This window comes from Strix aluco, chromosome 1 (assembly GCF_031877795.1).
Source record: "Strix aluco isolate bStrAlu1 chromosome 1, bStrAlu1.hap1, whole genome shotgun sequence".
NCBI classification, from domain to species: domain Eukaryota; kingdom Metazoa; phylum Chordata; class Aves; order Strigiformes; family Strigidae; genus Strix; species Strix aluco.
Window position 1 is genome coordinate 157,800,017 of NC_133931.1, and position 18,897 is coordinate 157,818,913.

The 18,897-nt window shown below is 38.3% G+C and overlaps 1 protein-coding gene across 3 annotated transcripts in view; it reads left to right on the forward strand.

The window, feature by feature from the left end:
* Positions 1–18,794, forward strand: part of UBP1 (upstream binding protein 1) — a 41,796-nt gene extending 23,002 nt beyond the window's left edge. The window contains exons 8-16 of one of the 3 annotated variants that reach the window (XM_074842395.1): positions 501–608; positions 7,687–7,790; positions 8,609–8,663; positions 8,840–8,930; positions 12,372–12,462; positions 13,167–13,276; positions 14,638–14,780; positions 15,359–15,410; positions 16,913–18,794. In XM_074842395.1, the coding sequence (XP_074698496.1) occupies positions 501–608; positions 7,687–7,790; positions 8,609–8,663; positions 8,840–8,930; positions 12,372–12,462; positions 13,167–13,276; positions 14,638–14,780; positions 15,359–15,410; positions 16,913–16,950 (792 nt within the window). In that variant the 3' untranslated portion in view covers positions 16,951–18,794. Of the gene's footprint in view, positions 1–500; positions 609–7,686; positions 7,791–8,608; positions 8,664–8,836; positions 8,931–12,371; positions 12,463–13,166; positions 13,277–14,637; positions 14,781–15,358; positions 15,411–16,912 lie in introns of all 3 variants that reach the window. The other 2 variants (XM_074842385.1, XM_074842405.1) reach the window with 2 other exon arrangements.
* The last annotated feature ends 103 nt before the right edge of the window (positions 18,795–18,897 follow it).

Sequence of the window (18,897 nt, forward strand, 5' to 3'; positions counted from 1 at the left end):
GCTGTAGTCTTGGAAGGGTTGGGGAAGAGTTATTCTACACATAGATAAGCTTTTTATTTGTCAAACTTTTCCAGTGAACAGCGACATTAAATTTTAAGATTTTGTTCAGTGAACTTTCATTTAGATACTTGATAGATGCTTGTATTAAAACACAGTAAGATTGAACACTATTTGACTGACTGTACTGAACCCTAGAGCAAGTTTTTTGGTACAGATCTAAAAACCTTGTAGCTGAAAAGAAAAAAACAAAACAAAAAAACACAAAAAGAGGGGGGAATCTAGAATTTAATTATCTGCCAAATTTGAGCTTCAGAGTCTGTTTTTTGGAGATTACTGGATTAAGGCCAGAGCCTCAGTAGGTTTTTGCATTTTCTTTTTATTTAAACATCAGTGAGTTCTATGCACTTTTCTAAAGATTTCACAAGTTTTTAAAAGGCTTTTAGATCTTTCCTCACTGTATAATGAAAAGAAATTGATCCAAATCTTTGGTGTTTGTCCAGATGAGGCTTGAGCCTATAATTGAAGATGCAGTTGAACATGAGCAGAAAAAGTCCAGCAAGCGGACTTTGCCAGCAGACTACGGTGATTCTCTGGCAAAGCGAGGCAGTGTAAGGGACTTCTGCTTACCTTTTCATTGTGCAAGATACCTTGTGCAGTGTTAGATATAGGAGAAACTTCCATTACATAAAGTAAAAATATTTTGATTGCTGTGTCATAATTTTACTCACTTTTATGTATACCAATTACTCCATGTTTGTTTTCAGCAAAGGAATCCTTCCTAAATCTAACACTTAAACTGTTGCAGAGGGACTGTGTAACTTTTAAGTCAAGAGCTTTCCGCTTATGCGACTTTAAATGAAATAGCTTTTTGCTTTCCTGTATATGTGTAATTAGTGGAAGTAAGAACAGTGAAATTTAGTGTGTTGTTCCGTATTTGTACTTACATTCAGTATAAGTTTCCATGTACATCAGTATTTTTAAAACATCCTGTAGTGTTGCAGGTGGTTGATTGTTAGTTACTGATTTTTTCCTTTAGCCATCCACATATTGTGCTCCAAGCAGGTTTAATGCAGTTCAGAAGAGTCAGCACATCTTTGATATGTGTGTGCTAACCCTGTATGTGCTCCCCAAAATTAATCTAACATACATCCTGTGCACTCTTCCTGTCAAGGGTTAGCATTTTAGGTTTCTTAAATGCTGTTTCTTAAGGTGAATATCATTGAGACCTTACACTTTTCAGATGAGAAACAGTCCTGCATCTTCCATTTGGCAAGTTTAAATGTCAATTAATAATGTGACTATGGAAGACAATGATTTGACTGTTCTTTGAACAGGCATATTGTGCTGACAGCTGTTTCCCAGCAGCACTTAGGCACTGACTGTCTGACTCTGTCCCTCAGACATTATTTAGTCTGTATTTATGATCTGTGAAAGTGATGTATAAGGTTTAGGTTATGAAATATTTCAAGCGTATGCCTTTTGTTGTTTGTAAACCATGTAACTGGGTGGGAGGGAACAAGCAATATTAAGTCAGATGGGTTCTTTGGAGGATTTTTTTTTTTGCCCCCTGAAACTATTGTAAAGCACTGAGCTGTCTGAATTTGCTGTCTGCTATTCTTCGTTGTTGTTTTTCTTTTAAGATGCACCTTTCGGATTCTTTGGCAGCGCAGACATTCTTTCATTTGTTCCAGATGGCCCTGGGGGGGAGGTACAGACAGGAGAAACTCGGATTTTGTCACTTTCACTTACAAAGCATGTCTAAAGCATCCTTTGATGAAACTGGTCCTTGGAGGGATTTCTACTTTTTTTTTGCCCCCCCCCCCCTTTTCTTTCTGTTGTTATAAGTACTTCATTGAATGATTGTTGCCTATAGGAAGAATAATAGAAAAAGGTATTCTTAAAAGGTAATGACAAATCCCTTGCCCAGAGTAGGACAAACTGTAGCCAAATGGTACCTGAAACTTGTCTAACCTGTTCTTAACTGAATAATCTCTTGAAATACTAAGCCACTATGAATGGGAGCATTACCTTAATTGTAGTGAAGAAAAATTGAGATAGGACGGGTAGTACTGGACTTCTAGTGCCTTTCCCAAAGCACACAAAGGATAGTGTGTGTGTGTGCGTGTGTGTTTATGTTTGTCTTCACTTCTTGCTTGGGATGAAAGATGACCCACAGGCTATTTTGCAATAACAACTATGTACAGCTTTTCAGTTCTCTTAATTGTGCAGCTGCCTATTCCTGTTTTGAATTTGCCCTTAATAAAATGCTCTATTGAGATCATTTGTTCAGTTTGTTTGAAACCATTTTGAATTTCATTCCTGTAGGATGAAATGCTTTCAGCCCTGCTAAATTGGTATCATCTGCAGATTTAACACATAACGTGTTCCATCATGATGATGATTTTTATCATTAGCAAAACTATTAGAAATCACCAAATAAAAAATACCATGAAACACTATTTTTGCTGTATTCATAGTCAAACTTTGGTAAGCAGTCATTAAGTACCATTTTTAACTATGTAAGTTGAGTGTACGACTTGTTTGCTTGATCTAGAAAAGGAATGTGATCTACAGCTCGAAGGCCAACTCAGCCTTTTCTCTTGTCACCAGACAGGCTTATTCTTGTGGGCCTTGTAAATATGGACAGGGAATGATGCGTGTTTCTACTTAAAGCTATTCTGTCCCTGCAAATCTGCCTTCCCAGATGTAGCCATCAGAAGGTTTGGCTGTTAGCACTTACCTCGTGTGTGCAGATCAGATGTACCATATGTGCAGCACAGTTGTCACAGAGGGGCTTACACACAAAAACTGACCTGTTTCCCTACATTTAAGTATGGGAATTGACGCTGTTTTACGTACTATGTCTTTGTATATGATGGATCTTGTACTTTGCCTGTCCTAGGAACTGTAGCTCCATTAGAGAAGGAAAACAGGATTGTTTGGAGTGTGTTTTTCTTGATGAAGTCGGGAATGCTGGCTATTATTTAGTCAGTGCTGCTTCATAGATGCCCAGAAATAGTTTTCTGTTATCTTTTCTTGAATTCCAGAAATTTAGGTTGATCGAATCTATAGTTGTCTTCCTTTTTAAAGCTGGGTATTGTTATCTTCCTCCTACACCTCACCTATTACATAGGCTGTCTTTCTGGTTCCTTGCTTTTTGCATCTCATTTTGTATGTTGGCTTTTTTATTTGGCCCTTCCAAGATTCTGCTGTTCCATTTGCTGCATATTTCTAATTTTGTTTCTTTTTTTTTTTTTTCCCCCTGTATGATTTCTTCCACTATCTGATTTGGACAGACTGGTTTCTTACTGTGCTTCCTTCAGGAAACATTGAACCTAATATCTCTTCTTTCCGCTTTAAGTCGTATGGGATTCTAACACAATTGACAAAGAGTTTGGTGAAGCTTCCTTTCTGAATGGTCATTCTGCTCTGCTCTTCTCCTGTCCTAAGAACCAGAGATTTTTTCCTAATTACCATCACCCATCTTTTCCTTCTCATTCATTTTCATAAGAATGCCATCTAGATATGCTTTTCCATTACTCCTTTTTATTTACCTGATGCTTCAAAACTCGGTGCATTCACTGCAATTTCTGCAGTATTTATCTCAGTATTTTCCAAATGGACAGACACATAGTTAAACTGCTTATTAAGACACTTTACTCCTATGGAGCCTTGACTACTTCTGTAGAGATAAAAGGCTACAAATGTAATGTTGCCTTCTGGACCTTGGAGTCCAGGTGACCTTCATCCAAGGGCCATTTGGTGAAGGAGGCACTTTATTTTTTCCTCTCTTCCAAATATATAGAAGCTAGAGCTTAATCTAATGATGAAGAGGAAAAAACCCCACCAGATTCTTGCTTTGAATTTGAAAAAGCAGACACATTTGTATTATGATAGTTGGGTCTTTACACTTTTTTCTGTCACAGTATCTTGTTTGATTTTTATATTTGTATTGTATTATATGTTACAAGCTAGAATATATAAAAGTACAATTTCATTAAACTTGGTCAAATGGTCATTTTTTGCAGATAGAGCTGATTATAGGGCACATGGAAGTTAGAAGACTTCCAGGTACAGACCTTGAAATAAATTGGAACATTAAGTTTTGGACATGAAAGATTGGTGCAGAAATTAAATATTTTCTGTAAGCGGCTTAAATTTAGAATATAAAACCTTCTAGAGGCTATATGAGTCAGAAAGTGGAGCTAGAGCAAAACTATTTTAGCAACGTAAGCATATAGTATTTCTTTGTTTCTCCTTACACCTGTACTTCATACTGCAGTGTCAGTAGTATACAGGATGTGTAATGTGGGTGACTTCGCATTTTGGGAGTAACTCCTTCTGCTCTCACAACAATTAGGTCTATATGTGCAGAAGTTTTTTGCTTTTGCCAGCAACAACTTCTGTTGTTTGGGCAAGAACCCCGTGTTTTACAGGTTTATTGAAAAAGCTGTATACCATGTATAATAATGTTGCTGCTTTCTTCTCTAGAGATGATGCTGTGTGCCCAAGTATAATTTGGAGAACAAATTAGACTTACTATATTTTGGTTTTGTGTTTATTTGCTATTTGAATATAGTATGGAGTTCTTTGCCAAAGTTCAGTTTTAGTCTCTTGTAAAGCATGATTTGGTGTAGATTCAGGTAGATTGGTAGTAGGAAGGGAAATGGCATTAAATAATGGCTTAGAATAACTTGCGATTTTTGCAATTCTTCATAAGTTAGGAAGTTTAAATGATACATATTCTGAATCTGAAAAGACATACTTAGAAAGATTTCCTGTCTTCTTGCCTTTTAACTCAAGTAAAACCATTCATCAATACTTTATGACTTCATTCATGGCCTATGAAGAAGGATGTTAAAGATCTGAAACCAAAATAGTTTTCTACTTCTCAAGAATTAATCAGTGTTTGGAAATAAGACATAATTTCTGGAGTACAGTTGTATCAGTAGTATTGTATCAGTGTACTAGTAATGGAGGGCAGTTAGTCTTGACACCTCAAAAACATCATCTTTGGAAATGCACCAGTATATGTTTGTTATTCATTATACAGGTAAAGATATAATGCCAATCTTTTTTCTGTGCTGTGATGGCTTTTTGCAGAGTTGGATGCTTCCTTGTGACAGGGTGGCATCTTTCTCTTAATTTTACATCTAGTGGCCAGGAACTCTAGTAATTGTATTAGCTTGCTGAATGTCCTTTGGTTAACTCAGTGTTGGGCTTAAGAATGTAAGAAATAGCCCGACCGATCAGACCACAAGTCTGTGAAGTCCAGTGTTCTGTCCCTGGCAGTGGCAACTGCAGATGCTGTTTCAGGGAAGTCACGTCATGCAGGATGTTAGCAAGCACACCCCTGCTTAGTCTTTTTAGTGTTAATGGATTTTGATGCTCAGGAATTTGTCTAAGGTGAAGCTGGTGGGTTTGTGAAGTGTGGGTGAGTTGCGTATGTGAGTGATGAGGAAAGCATAAGCAGCTTGGGTTAATTGCTAGAAAACACTTGAAGAATATATGCTGTTGCTTTGGTTGGGTTTTGGGTGGTTTTTTTCTTTTTTTTTTCTTTTTTTTTATTTTAATGCTAGGCTTCATTGTTCCTTCAACCTTTCAGAATTAAGTATCTTGATGCTCAAATACTTATTTTTCCCTCCACAACCTGTAAGACAGAAGAAAGAACTGAGCCAATGGGCATGTTGCAGTAGTGTTATAATTACTACTCCTTTTTTTCTTTTTTCAACCATCTGATTCAGTCTCAGTGGATTGTTAGTAACATTTTTGCTGGAAGAGGAGACAAGCTAGGAAAGTGTGTTTATAGAAGAAAGGCTACTTGCTTTGTGTTGGGATTTTCTATTTCTAAATATTTCATATGTGTTTCTTCCTACATTTAAACTCAGAGTTCTGTTGTGAACAACTTCAGCTGGGTTTGAAGGACAGAAACATTAACTGAAGTACGTGCCTTGGGAATGGTGCAAAAGCTGTTCTCTGACACCAGTGCATTCTTCCCTGCCCCTGTAAAGATTTGTAGAACAGAATCTTGTAATGGAATAGTGGCTAAGGATGTACAGCTTGCACCTGTGTGTCCAGATAAACATCTTGCATGAAAATTTAGGGAGAGAGTGTCAGAAAATAAAAAAGAAATAAATTATGCTTTCAAAATATTTCAGAAGAACAAAGTTATTACGTTGAGCTTTCATTTTGAAATGATGGCTTTGGACCACATAATTGGGGAATGAACGCCTCTTTTAACTACCTGTTGTAATACAACATCTTTGAGATTAACATTAAAATGAGCTTGAGAAGAGAAACAACAGATGAGAATATACAGAATAGGTGGAAGAGTGGCTAACACTAGAAGGTCCTAGAAGAGCATGCTTTGTGGGGATGGCACTGTAGTCTGAAGGGTGGTGTTGACTATGGATTTGAAGTCAGTGTGCACACAGTGGCTAGCAAAAATGATCTGAATCAAATCTCAGACAGATGAAGAATTTTCCTAACTGTTAAGCTACTGGCATGCAAGACTAATCTTTTAAAATTGTGTGTGCCATACTGGGGAACTTGCAGTCTTACTCTGACGAGTGAAGAAGAGTCTGGCATAGAAATGTTGTTAACTGTTTTACAGAAGATTGCAGCTGGTATTATGCTTATTTACTATTTCCCCTGGATAGTGAAAAGGTCTTTCAACTAAAAAGTGTGGAAACATGTTTTCATTAATATTAGGTCATACTTGTTCCCCTCCCTCCTCTTCCCCCCACAAGGCTATGATATAACTCTGGAAATTTCCTTACAGGGTATTTAGCTGGTGCATGATAAGTATATCAGAAATCTTTGTTGTTTTAACAGGCATGGTCTTAGCTTACTTTATCTTGGGCCACTTTCTTGTTTTAATCCTGTCTGTTTGTCTTTGAACATACCAGAATCTATTTGGTTTTTATTTTTCTTTTTCTTTAAAATACTGGATTTGCAATGGTATTGGAAACACTAAAAACTCGTCTCATTTTGAAGCACTTTATCATGATGGTTTAAAAAAATATGCAAAAAAGACTGACTAAATTGCACAGCTGGCTCATCATATACTTGTGATGACTTAAATTTGTGTATAAAAATTCCAGTTTACCAAGCAGTTTAGAGAAAGCAATACATGTAAGCATCATTTTAGTTCTGCAGTAAATGAATAAAAGTTTTCAATTCACAAAATTTCTACTGAAAATTCCATTTGTATTTAATCGCTGTTAGGGAGATACATTAAATTTATCCACAAGGTGAAATCTAGCTTCATAGTTTTGCTTACTATTGCTGAACACCTATTGTTAAGTCATGATAGCTGCAGTTTAAACAACCTCTTCATCCCTTTTAGGATGAAATGCGTTTTTTCAGCAGATGGCTTGGGGTGGGTTGGTTGGTTTGTTTTAAACTGACTAACCTGTACAGGTCTTCTATCAGTTTCCCCACTAATACCTTCATTTTGTTAACAGAAGACAGTATAAATAGGAGTCTTCATGAAAGAACAAGATAAACCAAAACTGATTTTTACCTGGAGTATCTGCATGTAATGTGTGGGATGGAGGGAATCTCAATTTGGAATTACAAATCAAAATTCTCTGTGGATAAAAGCCCAGCTTTAAATGAAAGAAGTGTGTATCTGTAAAAAATGTATTGTCAAGAGAAACTTAAGTTTTAATTCTTTATCTTCAGTGCTCACCATGGCCTGATACTCCTACAACATTTGTAAACAACAGTCCTACTCCTGCTCCAACTTTTACCTCTGCTCAGCATAATACTTACAGTGTCCCAGACAGGTAGGTTTCTTTTCTGTACCCTAATTAAAGATAACGTTTTAAAATCAGGCTTATTCAAAAGCATTTTCTGAGTAAATGCAACTGTTTCCTGGTTCCACTGGGAATTGAGAGATTGTTCTGACCCTATGTATTTATTTTAGAGTTTGACACTTGGATCATGTGATTCAATTATAATGTAATTACTTCTGGTTCAGCATTTTTCTTTCTTACTATACATTGCTGAAAACTCTTCTTGTCCTTTGTCATCTAACAAATACTTTACTTTTTAACTATTGTAATTTAGTCTTTGTTTATGGAACCTAGCTGTTTTCAGAAAGAGCAGTCTTCATTCCCCTCATACACAGTTAATATAATTTGCAAGGAAAAAACCCAATAGTAATCTTACAAGCTTTTCAACAGAAATTGTATTGGTAAAAACATTTTGTATTGAAGCATTAATTAAACCACTGTAATCAAACTTGGGTGATCAAGGAATGATTTACAGTGGTATTGTCTGGTCTATACACTTTTGTCTGCCTTGTATTTTACTACGTCTTTCTCAGCTACCCTTTAAGACAGTGAAGTGGCCATATAACCTCCTGAGAGTGTTGGTAAAGCTGCTTCTCCAGTTGAGAAGGAATACACAGAATAGAAACCAGATTACTTGCATATTGAAGTGTGATGATCTTACTCTTGAGTTTAAGTTTCACTTGTGCAGCATTTAATTTGTCTTTCAACAGTGATATTTATTGTTTTGGGAATTTCAGGTTTTCAGCAGTGCTTAAATACTTTGCTTAATAAAATTCTAGTAATACTATTATTTTCTTTTTAATCTGTAGCAATTCTTCCTCCCCAAATCATCAAGGAGATGGAACTTCTCAAGGGTCTGGAGATGTGAGTGTTTGCTTTCTGATATTGATCATGGCTATAATTGTGTCAGAACGTTTGATTTATACATACCTTGATATTAATAGGTACTGAGGAAGTGTTTAACTGAGGGAGATTATTTTAATGGTTTTGGGGGTTTTTTTAATCCAAATTATCATGTCCAATTTTGTTTCTTACAGCAGCTTCATCCTTCAGCCACAATCCAGGAAACTCAGCAATGGTTGCTCAAGCATAGGTTCTCTACCTATACAAGACTCTTTTCAAATTTCTCAGGTATCTGTACTTTACTTTTTTATTTAGAGTCTTTCTTTGTGTTAGTGAGCAAGTTTTGTGTGGGAAAATAATTCTGGAAAAACAATATGGCATCAGTATTTATTGTAATTTACTAATTCGCTTATTAAATGTTCAGTTTGCACTGGAAGGCATTTTTTTTCTAGGTTTTTTTGCACAAATTCACCCTAACACCCAAAAGTGAAGCTAGGTTCTTTTTTGCTGACAGTAGTTCACAAAATCATTTTAACCTTGATTAGTCCTGTCATGGTTTAAACCTGGCTGGCAGTCACACACCACGCAGCCGCTCGCTCGCCGGGGAGTCAGGGAGAGAACTGGAGGGGTCAGGGTAAGGAGACGTAGAGGTTGCAATAAAAACAATTTAATAATTGAAATAAGAGAAAAGAAAAAAATAATAATAGTAATAATGGAAAATACAAACAAGTAATGTGCAATCTGATTGCTCACCACCAAGGCCCAGCCCGTTCCCAGCTAGCGATCCCAGAGAAGACAGAATCCTGAAACCACAATCCCAGAAGCAAGAGTGCGCTTCATGGTCCACCCTCACCCAGATATTGGGCATGACCTTATATGACACGGAACATCCCTTTGGCCAGTTTGGGTCTGTTGCTCTGGCCGTGCTCCCTCCCAGCTTCTTGTGCACCTGCACACTGGCAGGACATGGGGAGTTGAAAAGTCCTTGATTTCTTAGCAACAACTAAAACCATCAGTGTGTTATCAACATTCTTCTCGTATCAAATCCCATACTGAATCCGAAACACAGCACTAATCTAGCTACTAAGAAGGGAAAAAAAAAAATAGCTCTATCCCAGCTGAAACCAGGACAAGTCCTTTGAGAAAAATGAACGATTTGGTGAGTCAGACCAGCAGGCTGTCTGTTCTGCTGTGCTGTTTCCTAATGACAGCCGGTATGCAGCGATCTCAAAGAAGGTGCAAGACATTGCTAACATCTGCCCCATGTTAGATCTCCTCGTAGGAGTTGGATGTAATTGTAGTGTATGAAGCTTTCATCCTTCCAAACTCTGAAGCTGTGAATAGTCATTCACAGAAATGGCAAATTCTTTTTCCTATCGAACTGTTTCGGTGCCGTGCAACAGGAGAATTCCTACGTGTATTTAATTTTCTTTAATTTCAGCTGAATGTCTGATTGCTCTTCCTTAAATGTGTCAGTGTAGTTTCCACTGTCTGTATGGAAGCAAGAAGAGGCAATAGATGGGCTGTCTGGGGCCATGTTCTCTGTTTTCTTCTTTAATCTTCTGTGTAATTGTGCAAAGGGTGGGATGACACAGTACACACCATGAGTAAAATTCCTTCTGTTTTCTTTGGTGACATAGGATGGGGAGAATACGATGAATGATGCCAGCTCTCTGCCTCTTAGTTTAGCTTCTGCTTCTGCCACAATTCCCTTTGTACCAGGCATCTTCCCTGGTTGAGATCATGTTTGTCTAATTTGATCTAGTAATGATTGCAATCCCCTGAAAGTACAGATTCTCTAATGTCGCGTGTTTGAAATCTGTAAGACTCAAAGCTTTGTCTTTTCTGTCGCTAATTAATTCTGGTTGCTGCTGCCTAATGTTTCCTGCCTAACATCCATACTGTTTTCTGCTAGGATATACAGGTTCTGAGAAATAACCTCACATTTAGCCTTTCTGAACAAGCTGTGAAGGTGTCATCCAGCCCTGAGAAAGGAAGTTCTGCAGACTCACTAATGCACGAGCTACTATTTTGCAGTACCTTCCTCAGCAAACAATATGGAAACATGGTGTTGATAAAAATTATTTATGTATAGCTCTGGTGACATCATATGGGCAGCAATAGCTAAAATTAGTTATAATAAAGCAATCTGTTAAAAAATAATTAAAATTTTGAGACCCCAGGGGTCCACGATGTTTTCCTATGCACAGGCAATATGACTTCTCCAAACAAAAACTGACCAGACCGTGAGATGGTAGTGAGGCCTCTGGAAAAACTGCAGCTTTTGGCACTTAAGAACGTGATTTCCTTGAGGAAAAAAACCCAAAATAACATAGATAATGTGTAAGAAGAACGACCTGGCACTACTAGCCATCTCAGCAATGAATTGGTGCCACCTGGGTTTCCCTGCTCAGCATGGCCTCCGGCAGAGCGACCCGGCCTTGTACATCAGCCGGGCCCTGGGACCAGCAGCATCTACCAGCTCACCAGTGCTGATGCACTAAACGCTCCTTAGTAAATCCAGTGACACGATGATTTTATTGTAAATACCATGGACTTAATGGAAAAGCACAATATTTTGTTGTCAACCCTTGCAGTGCTGGAAATTGAGTATTTATTCTTCTGCTGGTGGTTAATTTTTGATGTGTGCTTCTTGTGTTACGACCGCTAAGCTTTCTCAGTAGGCTTCAGTACCAAATACCTGGCAAAGACTCTTGGAAAACTTTTAAAGCAGTTCTTTTTTGTTGTTATTTTTTTATATATATTTATAGAAGTTAAATACTAGCTGGCTGATAGATTTACTTGAAGCAAGAGGTGTACTGTATGTAGCTTTTATTATACTTCAGGTGTGTTGGGTTTTTTTATTATAGTATTTAAGGGCTATTAGGACAAATTATTTTTGCTGGCTTTTACCTATACATTCCTAGATAGTCTGTGGAGTATTTTCATGAATAAAGACTTTCTTTTTTTTTTTTCCTGTCCTCCCACTCATCTATTACAGGGACTGATTTTTCAGACTGTTGTTTTCTTTGTTGACACCCATGCTGCCACTCAGAAGGATCGTTCCTTCCATTTTATGTGTCTTTTATTGAGGCTCCCTTTTCTTAAGTAAATGTTCTGGGAAGCAGTTGTTTTCACAGATCACTTATTCCCAGGATCATTAAAAAAAAAAAATAAAACTTTTGTATGGAAGTACCCCACAACCTGGATTCACCCTGTAGGCTGCTGGTGGTAGTGATTTGACCACACTGGTTTAGTTATGCCAGCCTTTAGCAGTATCTTCTATAAATGAGTGCATTAAGTGCATATAGGATATGATGCTGAATGCCTGGGATGATTCATTGAGTGAGAAACCATTAGATACCTTTGCTCTGTATTTTGTATGTGTTCAAAACACACTAACTTGGGTGTCAGTTAAAACTGAGTCATTTAAGCCATTGTCTGGATATAGAAGTCGCCTGTCTCTACAGAAGTTGTGTGCCTTGCAAACTTTGTACATTTTCAAAGATGTGAACACCATCAAGTGAAACTAATCACCCTTGGAAAATCGGTCATTTTTTCTTAGTGCTAGCTAGTGCCTATTGTGAATTTTACTTGCTTGTTTGTGTTTGCAGGATTCCGTTTTTATAACGGTGAAGTTTGTTGTTATTATTTTAAATGAACATACAATTTATTTTTAAAAGTGTAGATGTTCTGAAATGTTCATAAAATCCTCATGTGTTTCTCCAGGTGCTGATTTATTAAAGCTGACAAGAGAAGATCTGGTACAAATCTGTGGTCCAGCCGATGGAATTCGGCTATATAATGCACTGAAATCCAGGTAATACAGTGAATGTGAGGTTGAGTGGGTTTTGTTCTGCCATTTACTAGAATCCCTTGTCCTTAGAATGGGGTAGTCAGGCTCAGGATGGGCCTCGATGCCTGTGTGAGCTGTCTTGGGAACTGGCAGCAATATGTTTAAAAAGAGCCTCGTGACACCTTTGGGGCAGGCCCCAGATGAGATGCAGGCACTGACGAGTTCAGAGGGCGGCTGCGAGACTGGTACCAATGCAGCTGGGCACCGCCCATTTCTTGGAAACAGATTTGTTGCCAAGACACAAAACTTCTCATTTAGGGGAGCTAAGAACCACTTGAGGCTTTTTGAGGTGACCGTTGTCGAGCACACAGACAGCACCCCTCTTGATGTGTCTGATTCTGACTGAAATGGGCATTTGTTACCACTGACCTTTGTAAGAAGTGTTGTTGTTATTCAGTAGTTACATTCCAGGATTCCAACAAGCAGCATCTTGATGAACTTGGAACTGATTGAAATGTTTAAATGCAGTAGCATCTGAGACACCACGTACCATTATATTAATCTTTTGGGGTTTTTTGGTATATTAATTTTTGGGGCTTTTTTGGTCAGTGAAGGCAAACATTTCAAGTATACTGTTAGCACAACAAATCTACATTTGTGGCATATCAGTTTCTGTATTTCCAGGGCAAGTAACCTCTTCTCCGATGTGTGATTTCTTTGAATTGCAGGTCTGTTAGGCCCCGTTTAACGATCTACGTCTGTCAGGAGCCATTAAGGAGCATTCAACTGGAAAGACAAGATGCAGGCAATGGCGACAGCAGCAATGGTGCAATATACGGTATGGCACAGAGCGGGTCGCTCAGCACGCTGCTTCTCTGTCTTAAAAAGTCTAAAAGTAGATGGGAAGGAAAAAAAGAATAGTGAAGAGGCTGAATTTCTGTTTCTGGTGTGCAGAGAAACCGTAGGACGTTGTATTCACAGCAACGTTGCTGTTTTAACACTGCATGGGATGAACAGAACCTTAAAACCTCTCAAGGTTAATCACTGATTTTTTTCAGTCCATTGATAAAACTGTAGTTACATGGTAATTAATTAAGGAGCTCTCAAATTAGCTGTGCTATGTTATTACAAGGCATTAACCAGATAAACATAGGTGAAATGTGAAAGCCACGTGCAAAGAAAACGCTTAGATTCCTTCCCATTTTCTGTTTGGTTTTGCTGTCGTTTTTGGTGCAACCAAATGAAAACTGGTAGAGCTTGGACAAGGAAAAACAGCCAAGCGATGTTACAGGCTCACGATTTTAGCATTATTTTCCTGATCGATAGCTGTTGTTTCAACACAGAGGGGAACTTAATATTTAATTACAAATTCACGTCAATCTTACAGTTGGGAGAATGGAGCTATTTGAAGTGATTCTTTTCTTGCTCTTGGCTTTGAGTGAAGATAGCTCTCTCCCCAACCAGCTGAAACCTGTACAGGCTGCTGCTGTAATAGTAGTCATGTGTTTTCCATGCAAGAACTGAAGTGGAGGAGGATCTGTAAATAGGATACTGCCTCTGTCAAATACATACTTTCCCTCTGGATATCTTCAGTCTTTGGGATGGAAGAATGTGCAAACGTGGAGCTGCTGAGGGCTTCTAGCACTACTAAATAAAGTGACAGAGCTGTAGATACAGCATCAAACTGAAGAGCTACTTTGTCTTCCTGGTCTGTTTGTTTGCTGTGTTGTATTTCCCCTCTGCCACCCTTCAGCTCTGAGATGATCTGTAGGAAATTTATTCAGTTGAAAAAGGCTTTCTTTACCAAAAATATAATGTACATCCCTATTTAAAGCAACAGTGTAGTAGTGAAAGTCAGATAAATTACCTGCTTCTTTTGAGATGGTCCAAAGCTACTTCCAAAGTCATCTTTAGGTGACTCTCTAAAGATCCATTCAAGTCTGACATGATGGTGCCTTTTTGTGCAGGATACAGGGAAAAATGTGGAAGTTGCTTTCAGTAGCAGAGCAAATAGAAGCCTCCCCCGTGTCAGAGAGGAGCATTCACGACTTTACCTTGAAAGAAAAGTCATGGCAGCTCATGCTTCTTTGGGAGAACAGGGGGGAGAGTAAAGTAAAGGGTTTTAGCAATTCAGATTTTTTTCATACAGTTACTTGTTATCAATTAGTACCATGTTTATGTACATTTTTTTTCTTGTAGTTTATCATGCAATCTACTTAGAAGAAATGGCAGCCTCAGAAGTCACACGCAAGCTTGCTTTGGCATTTAACATTCCTTTGCATCAGATCAACCAGGTTTACAGACAGGGTCCCACAGGTATCCACATCCTTGTTAGTGATCAGGTAATGGAAATTTTATTTTCTTGACACATTTTATTTATGAATTAAATAGAATGGAGGATTTTCTTCTTTATTACTGCTTTTTCTGTTTGATAATGCAACCTAGTATTCTCTGACATTTAGAGTAGCATTTCCTTTACATTAAAATGAGCACAAGGATCGCTGAAATGTCACTCTTCCTCTCCCTGAATAAATTCCAAGTTATGAGAAGAGAAAGGCAACTGGTCTATATAGTTCTGAGATGCTGCAATAATTACTTAGTATGTATTTATTTTGAACATACCCAAAGGCAGGGAGCATGTAAATACTGTTGAACTTGGCTTATTCGAGCATCTGCTACACCCATTTAGAGGTCCAAAACCACAGCCAGCAGCAACAGGCTCCCAGTTAGTTGTCACATGATTAACAAGTAGCATTTTGATAGTAATGTATTTTAATTTAATTTGGTATATGCTTGTCACTTGCTGAATAAAACCAAAAATACGCAATTGCTTATAAAAGGCTGTGCTTAATTTCTGATGTATTTATTTTTTGCATTGGTCATACTCAGGAGGGTTTCAAAACTTTCTTCTTTTTTGTAGATGGTTCAAAACTTTCAAGATGAGAGTTGTTTCTTATTCACCACAATAAAAGGTACAGTGTCTTTTCTGACAGTCTAAAACATAATTGTTTATTCTACCAATATTATTCTACCAGCCTTCTTTGAAGCAGAATGCTATTCTAGTAAAGCTTCTCCAAGCAGAGAGTAACGGCAGATCTAGTGAAGGCTGACTTGCAAAAGAAAAAACAAAAAAGGAAATCTCTGTACAGTAGTGGCAGAAAATATCCAAGAGTTCCTCCTCTGAGCCAGACCTTTCAGCCTCGGCATAGCACCTGTCTTTTCTCCAAGCTTTCAGTTCAGAACTGGTGCAGGACTCGGTAACAAACCTCATTTAAAATTCAGTCGACCATCACCGAACAGTGCTTGCTATTGTTGTCAACAGTCAATAATCGTTGAGAATGGTGAAGTTTCACAATAATTAAATAAAAATCCTGGCAGAAGTACCTCTGAAGTTCAGAAACCACCCGTGTCCTGAGGGTAGAGTTGTTCTTTGCTAGTGAATATTCACCTTCCGTAGGTTGTTGCTGTTGGCAGGACCGTGGCCATTTTGGTGGGAAGGCTACAGTGCGCTTCCTCTGCCTGGCAGAGACTTGCCACGTTGCTGGTTAGCGTCAGCTGTAGACTTGCACGGGAACGTTCACAGAAGCAGCTCCCCCCACCCCCGGTGCTGTCACACGGGTGCAGTTAGACAGGGCTGCGGCCAGCCCTAGTCCACTAAGATTGCTGTCAGGTTTCCTCCGTGGGTGCTGCGAGTCTCCCTCTTAAACACCCGGTGTTTCAGATGAATCCCACTCTCTTAGGAGTCCAGTTTATTTCTAGTAAAAGGTGCCAGGAAATCGTTACCAGCAGTGGACAAGTCTGACTCGTGCAAATTTTACCTACAGAAACTGTCCCAACTTTGCAGATGCAATTACAAATTGTTGATCGTAACGGTTTTGTAGGAAATTTTGTGTGTTTGCTGTAGATAAGCTGTATTTTTTAAAGCGTGCTTCACTTTATCATCCTAACTTTTCAAGCATCCTAACTTGAAACTGATTGTTCTGTGTAGTATAAAACCCACCCCCATGGTTAGTGACTGTTAGAGGCCTGCCTGTCTCTGTTGTTAAGCCTTCTGGGGGTACTGCTGACATCAAAACTACAGGGGTGGGTTTTTTTCACCGTTTCCATTTGGCTCTCCGGTTTAAGGCTGAGCATCACAAAATCGATGCTTAAAAACATACACTAGGGATTTATATTGGTCTTGCAGAAGCTCACTTCAGTGATACTGTCCCTGTCAAAGGAGGTGGGTTTAACGTGTAATAGGAAGAGTTCAGAGAAGTAACTGCAAAGCAGTGAGATTTCAAAAAGCTAGTTATTCTTCAAGCGTTTAGTCTGAATAGCAAGTTTCTTCACGTTTCAAGTTTAATATTTCAGAGTAGTAATGAACCCCTTCTACGCAGTACAAACCAAGTCCGTGCTCTGGTGTTTTGGTGCACTGGCTAGCAGATTTATGGTTCTGTTTATGAAAGACTGACACTTTTTTTTTCTTTTTCAGCTGAAAATGGTGAAGGCTTCCATATAATTTTGAAGTGACGATGTCACACGATTGCTAGACTGATACTCCAACGCCGAATGAAGTCCTGCCTAAAGATTATGAAGATCATCCGAAACCTTAGGATCTAACTTCACCGTATAAGATGTTTCATATTGAAAACACAAAATGACCTTTCTAATGAGCTGTTTGATAGGTCAACTTTCTTATCACTGCCATAGCTAAGTGTCCTCATGAGAGGTATAACGCCATGACAGCTTACGTACAGGCATGGAAGACAATGTAAGCAAAGGTGCTTGCCCTTTACTGAAATAAGGCAACTTATGGCCAGTAGATACAGTTTCTAGAAGCGAAGCACTGGTGCTTTTCTATTACCTGTATCCAGTTGGAGATGAATGTAAACTTATTTTGGGGCATTTACCTTTCTGTGCCAGTTTGTCTATTACTTGCTTGTACCTTATGCTGGTTTTATTTTTTGATGTTAGCAGAGCACATATTAATCTGTGTGGAGATGAATAGTTAAGCTGATAGTGATCAGGTTGTCGGGTCTTTGAGAGTAAAGCTGTCAAAACAGCTTCCCGTGTAAATTGTGTATAAGAGTGTATGTAAGAAGTGTAAATGCCAGAACAGGGCTCGTAAGAAGCCCTCGACAGATGCAATATATGCATGCAGCAAACTGCATTAGCAACAGTACCTTATTGGAGGGATTAATATAAATCCTATGGGGTACCAAGTAATTGTGTTTTGCTTTAACAAATTTAATGGAAAAGAATTGCCTATGCATCCTTTATGTTTAGTTTCCTAGGTTCTCTGCGGAGCACTGCTGCAGTTTAACTCTTTGCTTGTACAATTGTGGGTTTAAAAATACTAGCAGTGAGGGGTGGCTTTTAAGACTTTGTGGAATTATGCTGATGAGGGAAGATGACCCACTGGCACCACAGGGCTGTCATAGCTTTCAGCAACATCAAATAAATTGCTTAAGAAACACTAAATATACACCCTTTAAGTCTCCTTCCCAGCAGGTCAATGCCTTGCTGTAGTTGCTGTTATGGACAAGTACCTTACCCTTCTCTGTTGACCTTTCTTTGCCCTCTGCTCTGTACTGTACAGCTGTTACAGTGCCTCTTCCATATCACCAAATATTTACTTTTCTTTGAAACAGGCAATGTGCTTTTTCAATATTTTGGGTATTTCTTGTAAAGACACAGCACAGCATCTCCTATGTTAACGTTAAGTTTCAACTGGTTAGGTACTTAGAGGGGGATCCTTCAAAAGGTATGGAGTGACAGGTTCTGAGCTGTCCTGTTGTGCCTTTGGAAAGTTCCACCCTGATCTCTGGCGTAAAAGCTTGGGAATAGTTTGCCTTTGATGCTGCAGTGTTCAATGTAAACAACTACTACAGCATGTAAAAAAGCAACTTTGATTTTTTTCATTCCCTCTTCTCATAACTGGCTTAAGTGCTTAGCAGAAAAGCTTCTTAAAGCTGTAGCATTTTGAAAATTTAAATTCATCAAAGCTAGAGTTTTCTTCCTATTTTTACTTTTTCTGCACTGAAAGTAAAATTTTATGTACTTAAACATTTCTGCCTATAAGTAAGTTGTTCATCTTTGGGTATTGTTTGGTCCTAGTATTTTCTTGAACTGACACTTGTGTCTTTTCAGCTCACACCGTATTCAAATCCAAATGTTTTATAAAAGTGGAAAAATCCTTCATTGGAAAGTATCCAAATACCTAATTTTAAAGAATATCGAAAGTTGCACAGTAGTTTGTCCAGCTCACTTGAAATTGGAATTAAATTATGGCACCAGCAAATTGCTTTTGTTTTTTAATAAGATGTACACATTTCAATTTAAGTATAATAAATGTTTTTCAATAATTTTGTAAATGTGCTTTTCTTTGTTTACTTCCTGCCCACACACACACACAGTAGAGATACTTTTGGTGTTCAGATGAACTGCATGACCTACCCTAGCAACACTGGCAGGTAA